At 38.8% G+C, this 15,566-nt stretch overlaps 1 protein-coding gene across 1 annotated transcript in view; it reads left to right on the forward strand.

Moving 5' to 3' along the window:
• fam189a1 (family with sequence similarity 189 member A1) overlaps positions 1–15,566 on the forward strand; it is a 264,171-nt gene that overhangs the window by 175,832 nt on the left and 72,773 nt on the right. The window contains exon 3 of the mRNA XM_017702715.2: positions 11,025–11,135. Within this exon, the coding sequence (XP_017558204.1) occupies positions 11,025–11,135 (111 nt within the window). The remainder of the gene's footprint in view (positions 1–11,024; positions 11,136–15,566) is intronic.

Consider the following 15,566-nt stretch of genomic DNA (forward strand, 5'->3'; position numbering starts at 1 on the left):
TTCTGACTGAATATGAGGTCAGCCCTATGACCAAATAGAGGCGGACTCTATGACTGTATAGAAGTTGAGGCTACAAACAAATAGAGGGGGTCTCTACAACCAAATAGAGGTGGACTGTATACATGAAAAGAGGTGCAGCTCGGTAGCTATTAACAACCCTATGGAGCAAGTTCTTTGTTTCAGTCATTCAGAATCAGCGCTTAGCAGCTATGTGAATCCTCTGGGGAGAAGTAGCTGCTGAGACTTGTTTTCTCCACAAACCTATAATTTGCTGCTCCTATTCCTAAGCTTCCTATACACCAGCCTTTTATTTAAATTTTCCGCTACCCTTAAATGGAGCAGCAGTAACATTTCCCATGTCAAGCACAGAGTTGCTGAGTGGTACTGCTCTGTCGGCACAAGCATTATGGCCTGTGTTGGATTGCAGAAGCTGAAAGGGACAGCATGGATCATAGACCAATCCAATCACTGTGGAAACAGAGTACTGTGTGTGTGTCTGTCTGTCTGTCTGTCTGTCTGTCTGTCTGTCTGTGTGTGTTTGCACTTGTATTTAGTTCCTTATGAGGACCCAGGGCGTTTTTCCACATGAAATAATATACTGCACTGTTTTGTACTCATGCTCTCACACAGATGTCTACATTCACACAGAATCATATGCAGAATCAAGCAAAGCATATTTTTTTCTGTCAACTGTGAAAGTGTGAGCAGAAACGTCATAAAAACATGAGTGAAGTATTCAGTAAAGTTGTTGACTTCCACTGAAAGTTTTACCAAAGACAGAGGAGAACGCTTGAACAGAAAACCATAAAACCTGGAACCTTACTGGACCAATGTCCAGTGGAAAAAGCATAATTCCAGTTTTTGGCTCTGGTACTTGGTGCAGAGGAAAAACACCCCTTATATTTTCATGATGACTGGAAAACATAAAAATTTGGTTGCTCTGTTGCTACCAATGCAGTACTTTTTGGGAAAACAATGATTTTTTGGTTGCTTTTTGATTATTGAGGTTAAAACCAGTGTTAAATTAAGGTGTAGACATAGTCCTCAAAAATATGGTAAAACAATCTGTGTCTATGTCTGCATAATGTCTGCATGTAATGGCTGAATTGTCTTTATGGCTATGACAGTGATAGATTGAGTCGTAAGAGCTAAGGCTGCATATGGCCCTTATCTGCTTCTACTTTAGTAAAACATGCACACAGACGGCCTAAATAAACATTTGGATGTAGACTTTGAGTGAGTTTTTGTTCTACAATTTAATGCAAGAATAATGCAAGAGTATTTTTTCCAATAAGGGCTTTTTAAAACTCTTTCGGAGTTAAGAGGAGCATACTACCACCTCACACACTATTACATGAAGGAAATCCTGTTTAAGTTATAAATGCAAAACTTTTACTGTTTCTGTTCTCTGTTTTAAAAAACTATTAAGGTGGAGACTGTTTGGTTAGAATATGGCAAATATTCTCTGGGTATATTTGGCCAAGTAAAGCTAATAGAAGTCTATTTGGCAGTGAGCGCTTCACAGCTCTCTAATCTGCAGGCACTCACTGGTCTCACCTGTTGCTCCAGAGATGATAAGACTGGAGTGTGTGTGTGTGTGTGTGTGTGTGTGTGTGTGTGTGTGTGTGTGTGTGTGTGTGTGTGTGGTGGAAGGTATGTGTGTTCCAATATCTCAGTTTGGGTGGTCGGAAATGAACTCTTCTTATCAGTATGCGTGTGTGAAGGAGTCAGCGAGTCTTCCTATTCTGCAATGCAGTTCTACTATTCTGCACTGTCACCTAATGTCTATAATCATCCCTCTCTCCCTCTCTCTCTTTCTCTCTTTCTCTCTCTCTCTCTCTTGTCTCTGTAACTGATCCAGACAGCCTCTTACTAATCTAATCTCCATCTTTGTTCAATTAACATGAAACCCAAATGCCATACTAATGCAAGCTTAACCCGTTAAACTTTAAGGATGCCTCATACCTATGTATCTTACATCTTAGTTTCAGAGTGGTGAGCCAATGATGATTAGTTACTGAATCAAGTCTCAAGATAAATAGCTGCATAACAAGCCTAGGGTTGAACACTTTAACCCCTTAAACTCTAGGCTTACTAATCTTAAGACTATTCAATTATTTTGATACCTTTTTCCAGCAATTACTAATACAGAACTGTGCAAAAGTAAGAGGCCAGGCTTCATTTATTTAATTTGCTGTCAGAACAGCCAAGTACAAGATATTCCTTTTTCAGAAGATATTTCTGAAAAGATTAGATACAAGGCAATCCACTCGCACAAGCAAGAGGAATGTCAAAGGAGAATAAGTTTCCAAAACTAGAGTCAAAAAAGTTATGAAAAGATGTGAAGAAAACAGGATCAAGATCAAGCTACACCCGTGCTTCAGATCTTAAAAAATGGACAGGTGTTTCTGTCCATCCTTCCACTATGAGAAGACATTGGCATTCTTAGGATAATGGACTGACCACCCCAGAGTCCAGACTTCAACATCACTGAATGTATGTGATCACTTGTATCATGAGAAACACAAAATGCAGCCAACTTCTAAGACTAAACTTTGGAGGTGTGGAAACATGTTTTTGAAAAACTAAAGTATTAACAGTATTTTTACTGTAAACCAGTGTGTTCTTGTGTATGCACAGTACTATTGGGCATGTTTTACAGCTGAAGTGTACAGAAAGTGTAAAACTAAGACAAACTAGACATATAATTGAAATTACAACTTTTTTTTTTAAGTTTGATTGCCTGTATATTATTGAATACATCACTGGAACGAGCTGGAACGAATGGACGTCTGGTGAAGGAGTTAACCTGGGTTTGGTAAAGTGGTCCAGTTTGTCCTCTCACTTCACCCTCCAGACCCATGCCCAAACTGCCAGCGCTCATAAACACTGACATGTGTGAAATGGTGACGCCAGGCGCGTCTCTCTGTCTGCCGTGGATGCGGGCGGCACTGGGGCAGTAATTAATGAGGAGCTGTTAAACAGTGATATGGAATCCCACATGGTAATTAGGAAGCAGCAGCATGGAGCCAGGCTGGGTAATTAGTCTGCCAGGGCTGGGACCCGCCGGAGTCAGCGCTTCAAAAGGACATTTCACTCTGTCAGTGCCGGCTAATGCGCCAAATAAACACATCGATCATTCTGATTTATGTCACATTATGCAACGAGGCATCATCTCATGCTGCATTGTCCGGGCTTTGGTTACAGGATCATAATCTCATAATAATGATATTACAGTATATTATTTCATTACATCTCAAGGCTGTTTCACAGGACCAGACACCTAACATTGGACGGAATCTCACTAGTAACTGTGATCCTCTATTGAAAATCCATGTTAATCCAGATGAGGCTTAAACTGAGTTTAGTAAAATGGCCACTGCCACTTTCTGTCTCTCATTGTTTTGAATAAGGGAACCTTGCTCTGTTGCCTTTCTGACATTTCTGAATGTTTTGCCCAATTTGTAAAATAACTCAGTATGGCTATACCACCAAGGGCAAAACCTTATCTTAAGGGCTATTCCATTACTGCCTTAACTCCAGGGAAGCTTGTTTGCTGACCATTTGGAAGGGTGAGGTATTTAGTCAACACAATGTTGGCTTGCAGGACGACTTGCTTAGAAATCCTGGCAATCCCTGCCAAGGACAGACCATAATTGGCAGATTTGTAAGTTAAAATGGTGACAAAACTCCTTTAAAATTGGGCTTTATGCAATAGACTGCTCCATCTCTTACAAATGGCTGCTGAACTCTGCTAACTTGCTAGTTAACTAGCTGAAGCTCACACCAGACAAAGCAATTATTTAGAAAGTGCGCTTGGACTTCAAAAAAATGGTTAGCATTACAAAGTTAATTAGCTTGCTGAGGCTAGCCTAGCCAAACGCATTGTAACAGTACTGAACTTTGTTCTTCCACTCACTGGTAAAATAAAATTACACTGCTAGATTGAGAGCAGTCCAGCAGCCAAATATATCCATCCAAGAGCAGTTCTGTTGTCAGAAACTGACCATTAAAGAAGGGCTAGAGGATGGCTAGCACAAATTGTGCATCAACATATGAGCTGCAGTCAAGTTGGAGCTACGTAGTAGATGTTTCTCATAAGGTGGTCATATAGTGGTCACATTAACCATATACTGTTAAAACTATAAGAAAGTGGAATAATACATTAAAATATATATCTAATAATTGGGGCTTGAATTCCCACAGTTGATTGAAGCTAGATTCTTCTTTTAATTTTACTCTCCCCCACTACAAAGGGGCTGCAGAAAAAGGACATTTTTCCATCTCTGTGCTCCTGGAAGAATAAATTAGCAATAGATTGAGCGGTGTATTTGATTTGCTATGCTCAGCTTGCAATAAAAGAGGGACTCTGGGAGTGGGCCATTAAGGTTTGCTTCATCAGAGGCACTGCTCCAATACAGCCACGTCCTTTCATTTTCCTCCATGCACAATCAGAGTCATTACTGCCTTCGCTGCATGTTGGGCGTCAGCTGCGCTCTGATATGTTCCCCACCGAAAGTGATGAAGATGTTTCCTCTGTGGCTGCGGCAGCTCCCAGTATGAGGCTTCTCGCTCTTGTGTTGGGTGTGAAAGCACGCTCATGATAACTTGAGAAAAACATCCCAAACAACAGATTGTCAGGAGGGTGCAAAAATGAGTGGCGCCCCACCATTTTTGGCCTAATTATCACAAAAACACATGCCGTTTCTAATACAGACCAATTGATATATAATGTAGCAATAAAATCAGCTGATGTTAAGGTCTAATAAAGATCATAAAGATCTCTAATAAAGATCGCAAATAAAGCAGTGATAATGTCTAAAGATGAAAATTCTGTATTAAACCAGGTTTAATCCAGGTTTAATTACAGTAGAAGGAGTGATGATCAACATGATTTTTTGGTGGAGTGGTTTGTTAAGTGGAACAGATGATATACTTGAATAGACAATATTCACATTGTGTCACAGTGCATTGTTACATCCCTAAACTGAGATGTTCACAAGCTAATTCATGCGAGTCCAAGTCTTAATTAAGAAAGTCAAGTCGGAGTTGAATCTTGAGTGTTCGCGGTTTGAGTTCAAGTCAAATCTTGAGTCTTTGGGGTCAGAGCCAACTCATTGGTCTCTGGGGTCCGAGTTGTGTCGTAGGTCTTTGGGGTTCAAGTCTGCATCAAGAGACAAGTTTCTGGAGTCTGAGTCAAGTCTGGAGTTTCTTGGCTTGGTCAAATTGAGTGTCTGAGGTCTGAGTCTGATTCTCTGGCATGTGATTACGGGCCAAGTCTCCAGTCTCTGGTATGTGAGTCTGAGTTGAGTCTGGAGTCCCTGGTATTTGAGATCGAGTCAAGTCTCAAGTCTCTGGGATCTGAGTTGAATCTCGAGTCTCTGGGGTCTAAGTCAAGTTTTGAGTCTCTGGGGTCTGAATCTAACTTGTGTCTTGAGTCCCTGGTGTGCTAGTCCAAGATTCCAAGTCTTCAGTCTCAGTCTTGAGTCGAGTCTTGAGTCTTGAATTGAGTCTTGAGTTTTTTGGATCTCAATCTAAGTCAGTTCTTGAGCCCCTGGCATGCGAATCCAAGTCGAGTCTTCAGTCTCAGGGGTCTGAATCGAGTCTTGAATTTTGGGCATGTGAGTTTGAGTCTCAAGTATCTGGCATACATCCAAAGTCAGAGATCGAGTCAGTCATCAGTTAGTCTCAGTGATAAAACCCTCATTTTGGTCTCTAGTTTATCTGTAGTTCAGAGCTGGTTTTCTTTTGAACACAAGAAAACCACAGAAAGGCACAAGTTGACTAGAGAACGTCAACTGGATGGTCATTGCTGAGCTATGAGCTGCACATTCTGAACTGTAATAAGATTACACAACATGATGAATGTGGGTTGCCTAATGGAATCCAACCCTTGTATTTTTCCAGTTCCTCAGTTTTTCACTTACAGTGCACAGTACCAGTCAACATAGAGTTTTCCTTATTTTTACTATTTCCACAATAACAGAATAATACACACACACACACACAGAGAATAATAGTGAACACAAAAAGAGAAAGTAACAGATATTAAAGAACTGTTAGTGCTTAAAGAACCTTTTGCATCAGTAAAGGGTTCTTTGCATCATTAAAATGTTATTCAGATTGGTGTAGAATGTGCTGCAGATGGTTCTATTGGTTCTACTGTCTAAGGGCACCAAACCCTTTTTGGTGTTATATAGAACCCTTTTTGAAAAGAATCATGTACAACAAATTCTCCATCAATCTGGAGAAATATCTCACACTACCAGAAGCCCTTTACAAAGGGTTCTTTGAGTGTCAGTGGTTCAATATAGAATCATTTTCTTTTCTAAAGAACTTTTAAAGAGACATCTTTTAAAGTGCTATTTGTTGCAAGGCAAATAAAAAAGAGATCTTTCTATTTTAATATTTGTTTTGGAAGTAAAATTATGGTTTGATATCGGCTTCACTATTTATATTTGTCTTCGAAATAATTTGAGGCCTTTAGGTGGATGTGAAAACATATATCCAGTCAGGCGTGTCCAGACTTTGACTGGTGCTGTATTCATGTGATGTGTTGTCTGCGTGACCTTCCCACAACCACGGGGCAGTAGTTCAGCTACAGCAGTTGGTTTGGTGAATCTCCATAGCGCTCAGGCATTATCTGGCGCAGAGGAAGTGAAGCATGATGCTGTTTCCTGTTCACGTCGCAGGCCCTGGAGGAGCTGGAGCCGCGCTCTCAAATCAGCCTCTCCATCTTCCAATTTACTGCCAGTCTGAAAGCACAGAGCCTTATCTCATTCATCTGTTTACTACACCTCCATACACCTCTCTGCCTGTGTCCTTTAGCCCACTACTACTGCTTCTCACTACCCCCATTTTCTCTCTCTCTCTCTCTCTCAGTGTACATTCATCATCTCTCTCTCTGTCTCCTCCTCTGTCTCTCTGCCCCTCTCTTGCTTTCTGTGTCTCGTTCCTTCTGTCTTTGTCTCAGTCATACTGTCTCTCTTTTCTCTTTCGTCTCTCTCTCTCCTGTGTTTCTTTTTTTCTATGTATCTCTTTCTCCCAATCTTTCTCATTCTTTCTCCCTCTACCTTTTTTCTCTCCGTTGCCTTATGTTGACTTCCCTTTTAGATCCCCTTTTCTCTTTGTTTCTTTCCTTCTCTCCATTCATCTGTCTATTTCTTTCTCCTTCCATCTCCATTTTTCTTTCTCATTTGTTCCATCCGTTTTTTTTACTGCTCTCTTTTTGCCTTTTCTCTCTCTCTCTCTCTCTCTCTCTCTCACTCTCTCTCTCTTTCTCAACTTCTTTTTTCCCTCTGTTTCCCACAAACTGTCAACTTTCTCTTTGTGTCTTTCTCCCTATCTCTCCTTTTTTCATTCTCAGGTTCCCGCTTTCCCTCATATCAGTTTTCAGTTCTCTGCCTCTTTCTCTTTCTCTCTCTTTCTCTCTCTGTCTCTCTCGCTCTGCTCTCTGGCGTTCTAGGGTTAATATCTCCTCAGGTTCGGCCCTACTGTAGTAAATCGCCGCAGAGTTCCTGAAGGCCAGTGCTGATGTACAGCTCAGTGGGCTGACCAGTAATCTAGCAGGTGGGGGGCTGACCATGACAGCTTTAAGCCCATTCTATTACACACCAAGTGTGATTTAAAGGAGCCAGAACGTTCTCTGTATTTCTTCTGGAACGATTGATATCCCTGCACTGTCAGCTGTGAAATAAAGAGAATTTTTTTAATAGTGAGAGCGAGGAGAGGAACTAGCTTGTGCGACTTGTGCCGGAGGAGGAGAGAGCAGAGAAATGGCTGCCCTCGAGATCTATCAGCCTGCGCGGAGAGGATATGGGGAGGGGAATTAGGGAGAGATTGGTTTCTCCAGATGACCATAAGTCACGGAGCACGTATCAGACTCCAGTCTACTTGGGGATTGCACAAGAGGTAGTTTGTCAAGAGCAATGAGACAAAAGGCCCAGAAGGCCCTGTTCCATCTCTGTGTTCATTTGCTTTGTGTATTAAGTGCTGTCTGTCTGGCTAATGCAAGCGCAGTCTTCTTCTTTTTTTTTTGCGCAGTGAAAGTTTATTGTTTTCCTTATTGATTATTGATTTCTTTAATTATCGGTCACATCTGGCCCTTGTCCTTTTAAATCAGCCAGATATGACCTTTGACCCTCTTAGCTCACATCTGTTGCAGTAAAGAGGTTGTTATTGGGCTACTCTTGCTAATTGCTAAATGAATTGTAAAAGTGATGATTAGTTTTGTGGACACATAGAGACTGTCCACTCAGTGAGAAGACACTCAAGTGATAGTTTGGTAAAAAAAACGCTTCTCAGTCTTTTTACCGTTTTAAATGGAAGCTAATGGCCTATTAGAGATGAACAGCTGTTAGTTAGTTAATCGTTGTAATTGTGGCCGTTGCTACCACAGCGTAACTGGGAGTCGGCAAAAGCATGATAGCTTTCTCTGGGTGGGTAGGATGACCCTCCCTCTCTTTTTTATCAGCATGGTGCCAGCCAGTGTAGGCATCTGCTGGTTGATGTACCAGAATTGGCCGTTAGTGTTCTCCTCCAAGCATTGAGCTGTCCAACGCTGTTGTGTTATCAGTAGATTGTAAAAAATTTTATACATGGTGTGTCTCACATGTCTCTCAGAGGATGCATGTGCTAGTCTATACCCTCTTGTTAGCATTATATGGTGGGGAGACCCAGCTAGAAAGAGGAGTCAGTGACTAAAGCCTATTTTACACTTACTGCACTTACATTTAACATTTACTGCATATCATCCTACACATTACACAGTACTTACTACGTGGGTTGCTGCAAGTAAAATCTTGGTCAGGCTCCACATCAGAGTGCATGGCAGATTATACGATGAAGGTTTTCTAGTGACAGATTTGAGATGCAAGAACTTGATGACATTCTTGGTGCACCTTATTTTTTGTTGAAAAATAGAGCCATGCAAGCAAAAAAACAAACAGCATAAGACTGGCAATGCATTGAAATTAAATGGCTAAGAAGGAGAGATTAGAGCTGTTCTTCATTTATTACCTCTCGCTCCGACTTGCACACTCTCATCATTTCAGGCTGCACCTTATTGGTTGTTTTTAGATGTGTGTTGTAGCAGAGGACACTGAGATTTTGGATTAAAATTTCTGGCACTGCCAGAACCTTATCATAGGCTGTCTTTGCTGGCAGAGGCAGTGAATCCGTAGTGAAGCATGACACATTAAACATTCAAGGACCACCGATTTGAGCTCATGATCAAAGAATTCTTTCACAATTTGCATTTATGCCAGTGGCCGCATTATCATGATGATTATCGCACAGTATAAAACTGTATACCATGTGACATTAAAGAGAAATTCCACCAGTTAGTCAAAAGTCCTACATAATTAAGTCATTGAGATGTACAGAAAGCCATTCAGAATGGTTTGATGTGAAGAAGTTTGTTGTAAAGATTTCTACATCCTGAAGTCCTTTCATTTACTGTCCAAAATGAGAGATTCAACATGTGTTGTCTAATTTTATGTATGATATGTTGATAATGATAAAATATTTATCTCAATGCATACATTTTCTTCAGAGATGATTTTTTCCATGTGGACAATTCTGAATCAACAAGTATCTCTAGAACAGAGCATTTCACACCAAAACTCTCAATGACTTAGTTCACATCTTAACCATGCAACCATGTCTCAATGTCGAAAAATCTATTGAATTCCCCTTTAAGCGTTCACTATTTTCTTCAATGTATTAAATGAAATATTCAATTGCAATATGCAGCATATAATTGTAATATGTAATTTTATTGTGTGGCTGTGTACCCAGATAATGATCATACCTGCATGACACTGTTGCTTCCACTGTATCAGTTGTTAAGTAATTAAATAGTTGTATGATATACTGTCATATGTCACAATCAACAAAAGCACATTGTATAGCTAAAAACAGTAGCAGCCAACTTGAAGTCTGAGTTTTGTATGATTTGTCCATTTTCAGTGGGGTATTGAATATAAGCTTTTATTTTTTGCTAGCTATTAGCTTTGTAGCTCCAGAATAAACCACCAAAATCTACTGTCTTTGTATGCTTTTTTTGTTTTCTTAAATGAACAAACAAAAGCTTTGATCATTCTTTTTTTTATTTTAGTCGTTTTAGACAGAATGTGACTTCACAGCTAAAGTAAATTATTATTATGTAAAGAAACAATTCTGATGAGCTTAAATTATAAAATGCATTTACAATTACAAAACTACAAATACAAATTCGAAAATGTAAAATACAAATGCTTGTTTTTGTCAGTAGTTTCACAAAAACATAACATTTCATTTTAGAATGACTTCTTAAAGGATGAAAGACTGTCTCTTTGGTGAAATCGTTTTATAATTCTGAAAATTTGGCTAAAATTCTGACAGCTTCATGCGATGTGGGCCCCTTAAAAAGCAGCATGTAGACTGACCATGATTTCAGTTAACAAACTTTGGCACTATTCCAAAATTCCTCACTGGTGCAGTGATGTTCCAGTGGTGCAACTCTTGATACATGAAACTTAAAACTGAAAAGAAGTAAAAGTGATATGTGGAATTTTCTGTGTATAATGTGACTTTGAAAGTACAGTGGTTGTAGACTGTATTGTGGAAAAGTTCAGATTCTAATCTTTATGTCGGGGGTGCTATGGTCAGCAGTGTTACGGCCACTGGTGTTATTACTTCACTGAACTTGTTTAATGTGACAGACAGTTAAATTACACATTTGTAACCCTTTTGCCGAGGCAATTGATAGAATGACCCACGACCCTTCGCTGACAGGCTAAATATGCGCTCATTTTTTTCATCAAAGTATTACTTTAACCTAATCCTAGCAATGCATTTCCAGTCGTACCAAAGGGGCGTGACATGGCAGAATTTGAGACGTGTTGTGCTGTAACAGATGTAGAGCTAATGGGGAGTTAGATTGCGCCCTGTTGTTTTTGTTTAAAGTCCCCATTTACCCTCAAAGGTCATGTAACTGACAGCCCATGTCCTCTCTCTCGCTTTCTTTCCCTCTCTCTCCATAGATCACCTTCTTCATGTTGCTGTCAGCGGTCTGCGTCATGTTGAACCTGGCCGGTGCCATCCTCTCCTGTCAGAATGCCCAGCTGGTCAACTCTCTGGAGGACTGTCAACTGGTGAGTCAACTCCCCTCATGCACTGCCCCCAGAATCATGCAAAAAAAAAAACAACTCTGTGGGAGAGTTGTGAGCTAAAAATAGGCTGACCTTAACTTACTTCCTCTAAATATTGGATTCCATTCTCATTTTAAACCCATTGAGTACCTCGCATTTGTCCGTTGGTGATTTTTGTGGAAAGGGTGCCCCCAGAGAATGAATTCATTGATCTTTTGTACTTTGAAATTCACAGGAATGACTGCAACTGACAGCCCCATTTTATTACTTCGTAATCAGAGATGCAGATTTTTATTTTTTAAAACACATAGCGCCTACAACAGTCATAGTTCATTTTTACATTACCGTTTTCTGTCCTCTCTTTATCCCTTAGAATTAAACAGGCTATTTTTTTACTAAGCTTGATACATATAAGGCTGATATATGTAAATGAGCTCTGCTTTCACTGACTGCTCTGTAATGCTCTTCGCTTATAAAGCAGTCTGAGCTGAAACATTCCTCATAACTTCTGCATGAATATCTGAGGCTAAACTGCAGTAGGCTATATTGGTGGATGTATGCAAATGTGACATCACAAAAACAGTGAATTCAAAATGGTCTGTTTTTGCATTTTAGTTTCCATAGATGGACTTACTGTACAAGGAAATGGTACACTTTAAAACTTTAGCAATGTTTACATTCTATAGAACAATCTGTTTCTCTTAATATGGGCCCTAAAAACCTGCGTGAACACTGACCACTATCTCTGTGAACAAACGGCTCTGCTGACACATTCCTAACACGGGGCTTCATCCTAAACAGGTCCTTTTACAATTGCTAGTGCTCTTGGTAAAGAATGAGCAAAAAATGCTGTGACAAATGAACTTTCAGTCTTACACTGTAAAATTACCCATTTAAAACAACATTATGTAACAATTTTACTGTAAAGTAACAGCTTTAAAATCATATTAATGGTACACTGACATATAATGGGGAAAGCCTGCTATAGCACTATGTAACTTTGGAGGAGCAGGCAACTCTCCTGAGGACTGCGTAACACTTTACAGCACCACGTCACACATCCACAACTATGGGTCTTCGGCTAGGTATGACTTGGTCATCATGGTAGAGACTGCCAGAAGACTGAAGACGAAATTGTTGGAGGAAAAGACAAAGAGAGAGTGACCGGACAAGAGAAAATCTAAGACTGGCTTTTACCAGTGAGAGCTGAAAGAGATAAAAAGAAAGGATGCCAGGAAGTCTAGTCTATCAGGAAAGCAATGAAAATTTGACAACAGAATGTAAAGCCCTGCCAGCGTTATTTATTAAGACTGCAGTGTAGGCTGTAATCTTATCTATCATCCCTGTCTCACAGATTTTTGTATTTTTACTGGATGCCAAATTTCAATTAACTTTAGTCCCGTTTCACGCTAGCATGCAAAGAAATAAATTCATAAGGCATATGGCCACTACAGACTGCACTCACGATTTCAGTTATTTAGCATCCATATGCCTGTATGATTTGCGTGCACATGAAGGGGACACGAATTTTGTATCCTTCACCTTTTCGCCACAGTGCGATTTGTATTTAAAACAGTGACATAAAAGTGAAAAACAGTCTTAACAGTAGGGGGAGTCCAAGAGCAAACAATATCAATTCTCGCATAATGCTGCTTTAATCTTCATACTTTTGGCTACACCTATATGGAAATGTATCGCACTGTCTTTTGGATCTGTGCCTTGATTGCTGACTGGTATATTTGGTATTTAATATGACACACAGTAACTCATATCTATCAGAAAGCTCATCTCTTCTTTAATGTAGAATGTGCGCATTGATGGATTGTAAAGTTATTGATCTCAGGGTGTTGAATGCTTGCATTGTTATTAGAGGCATTGTGCTGGCAATGTGTCGGTGGTTGAAAGGATCTTAAAATGCCTTCGATTTTCTGGTGTTTTTTCCATTGATGCTTATTTATATCTTTTTTTTTTTTGTAATATGCACCAAAAAACAATCAATCAATTTTTACATAACCATTTTACAGCCTACCTTTATCACTAAAAATGAAGCAGCTTGTAACTATTTCTGTATATCTATATATCTATATGCTATATCTTTATCTGTCTATATATGCACACTGCCTGTGTGTTGCTGTCTTGCATTGTGCCTAATTTAGAAGGCATCGCTCCTTAGAATTTCTATATGAATTTGTGGGGCTAAACTGTTGTTGTTGGTGTTCTTGACATCATATAAACAATTAATTCAAAACAATATATTTTGCAGCTTCATTTCTAAATATGAACTCATTACATATGAAAGTTTTGTCTCAGTCTCAACATCATTTAGACCTGGAAACTTTTATCAGTATTGATTATCAACAACGCTCAGATTAAAGCAGTCATTTCTATGTATGTTTAAATAGAATTCACAGCTGGTTGAGGATCTAATTAACTTTTCTAAGAGGCTTAACTGAGTATTATTTGTTTGTGGATGTTCAGTGGTTCCAAACCTTAAACATCACCTCAGGGCAGGTCAGAATGTTACTATTACTGTTTTCGTTTAATAATAATAAGGATGTTTGTTATTTGGTTTATATAGTTGATTTAGGTGGTGATTCTCAATACGTTTTAGAGAAGGGACAGAGTATAATCTTACTATCACTTGTATCCAGAAATAACAGTTCAAAGCCAGATTAAGGATATAATATAATAATAATTAATAATATTCTTTCTCTGTCACTGTCGCTACCTGTGCTTTGTGCTCTTAGCACTTCTGCTTCACTGTTTTTTGCTGCAGTTCTCCTCAGTATTTCTTAAATTAAATGCTTACAATAAACTCATATGGCAGTGTTTTAGCAAGCTAATGTGTATGGCTACTCTGGTAGCGAGCTTGTTGCTGTGCAGATTAGGTAGTCTTGCTAATTAAGATGAATGTTAGATAGCTAGCTGGCTAACTAACAGCTAGATAAGGGAAGTCAGTTTGGTATATACTTTTCTATCAACTAATAACCTCCAATGATGTCTATATTGGCAGAATAATGATTGATCCCTGAACTCAGTTTGATAGTTCTCTGTTTTGTAATGTAGTTCAGTTAGCATTTAATTTTCTACGCTTTCATTTTACTAACATGATTAACATTTTGCTAATATGATTGCTTTCTAAATCATTTGAACAGTTTAAAGGCTCATTTAATTTGGCTTCTTGGCCAGGCTACTAAGCCCTGTAAACAGTTTATTGCTGAGTGAAAATTTCATGATGACTAACAGAAATGCTCCAGAGGACTAATAGCACGGACGAATAGAAATTACTTAGACTAAAGTCTCTTTACATTAACTTACATTAAAAATAAGGGGTCCCACTTTATATTGTGTCTCTAAGAACTGTGTAGTTACATGTGAAGAACGTATGTAACAACAATGTAACTACTGATGATTGAGTCACTGTCAAGGATGGATTACAGAAGTACAGCATATGTATTTATGCATGTATATCAACTTCAGTTACGCCTCATGTAATTACACAAGTGTAATTGTTGTAAGAGCCTATTGTCTCTAATGTAACTACAGGTACTTGTTACTAAGGGTAACAAGACTAGGTAATCAGACTGGAACAGCAGCTTTTTTCAGGATTTGTTTTTTTTGCCACCAATAAAAGGAACTGTGTAATAACTTACATTAAGATATTATTTACACTGTATCTGTCAGCTTCTCTAAGCAGTATCAGCTTTAAACCATTCTCTTATGTATATGTGACTGTACAGCAGATGTCCCCTTGTCTTAACATGTAACTTTATGATATCAATTAAATGTGTTGCATTTCCCCCAAAACAATGTCTATATTACCACTACAGTATTACACATTTTTATTTTTTATTACCTACATAACAACCACACAGGAACTGTTTAAAGTTATTTTAAAGTATAACTTTAACACTACGCTACAGAAAAGTTCCCATGACGATGCACTTCATTGTAATTACATGAGGCAAAACTGAAGTAGATATGCGTCATTACATAGGCTGTACTTCAGTAATCCATAACTAACAATGACTAAATAATCAGTAATTACAGTGTTGTTGCATGTTATTCATGTGTAACTACGCAGTTATTAAAGACACTTAATATAAAGTTAAGGTGACACTTTTTGAGTGGTCATTTTCAGATTAAAAAACACTCAACAGACTCTCAGTAACATGTCAAAAACATATGAGGTTTATGGTCAGGTTTTTGGGTTGAGGTTAAGGTTGGCATTAGTATTAGGGTCAGGGTTAAGGTTAGGGTTAGGATAATGGGTGAGGTTGGCTAAGGTTAGGCTTTGCATAATGGAATCATGCTAACATATTAACAATACATCTACTTTATGTAAGTCATGTATCAACAGAACATCAAGATATTTACTTCAATGTATTCAGATGCTTCGCTACTGCTACATCACTGATATGTTGTTGTTGTGTC

Source organism: Pygocentrus nattereri, chromosome 25 (assembly GCF_015220715.1).
Source record: "Pygocentrus nattereri isolate fPygNat1 chromosome 25, fPygNat1.pri, whole genome shotgun sequence".
Lineage (NCBI taxonomy): Eukaryota > Metazoa > Chordata > Actinopteri > Characiformes > Serrasalmidae > Pygocentrus > Pygocentrus nattereri.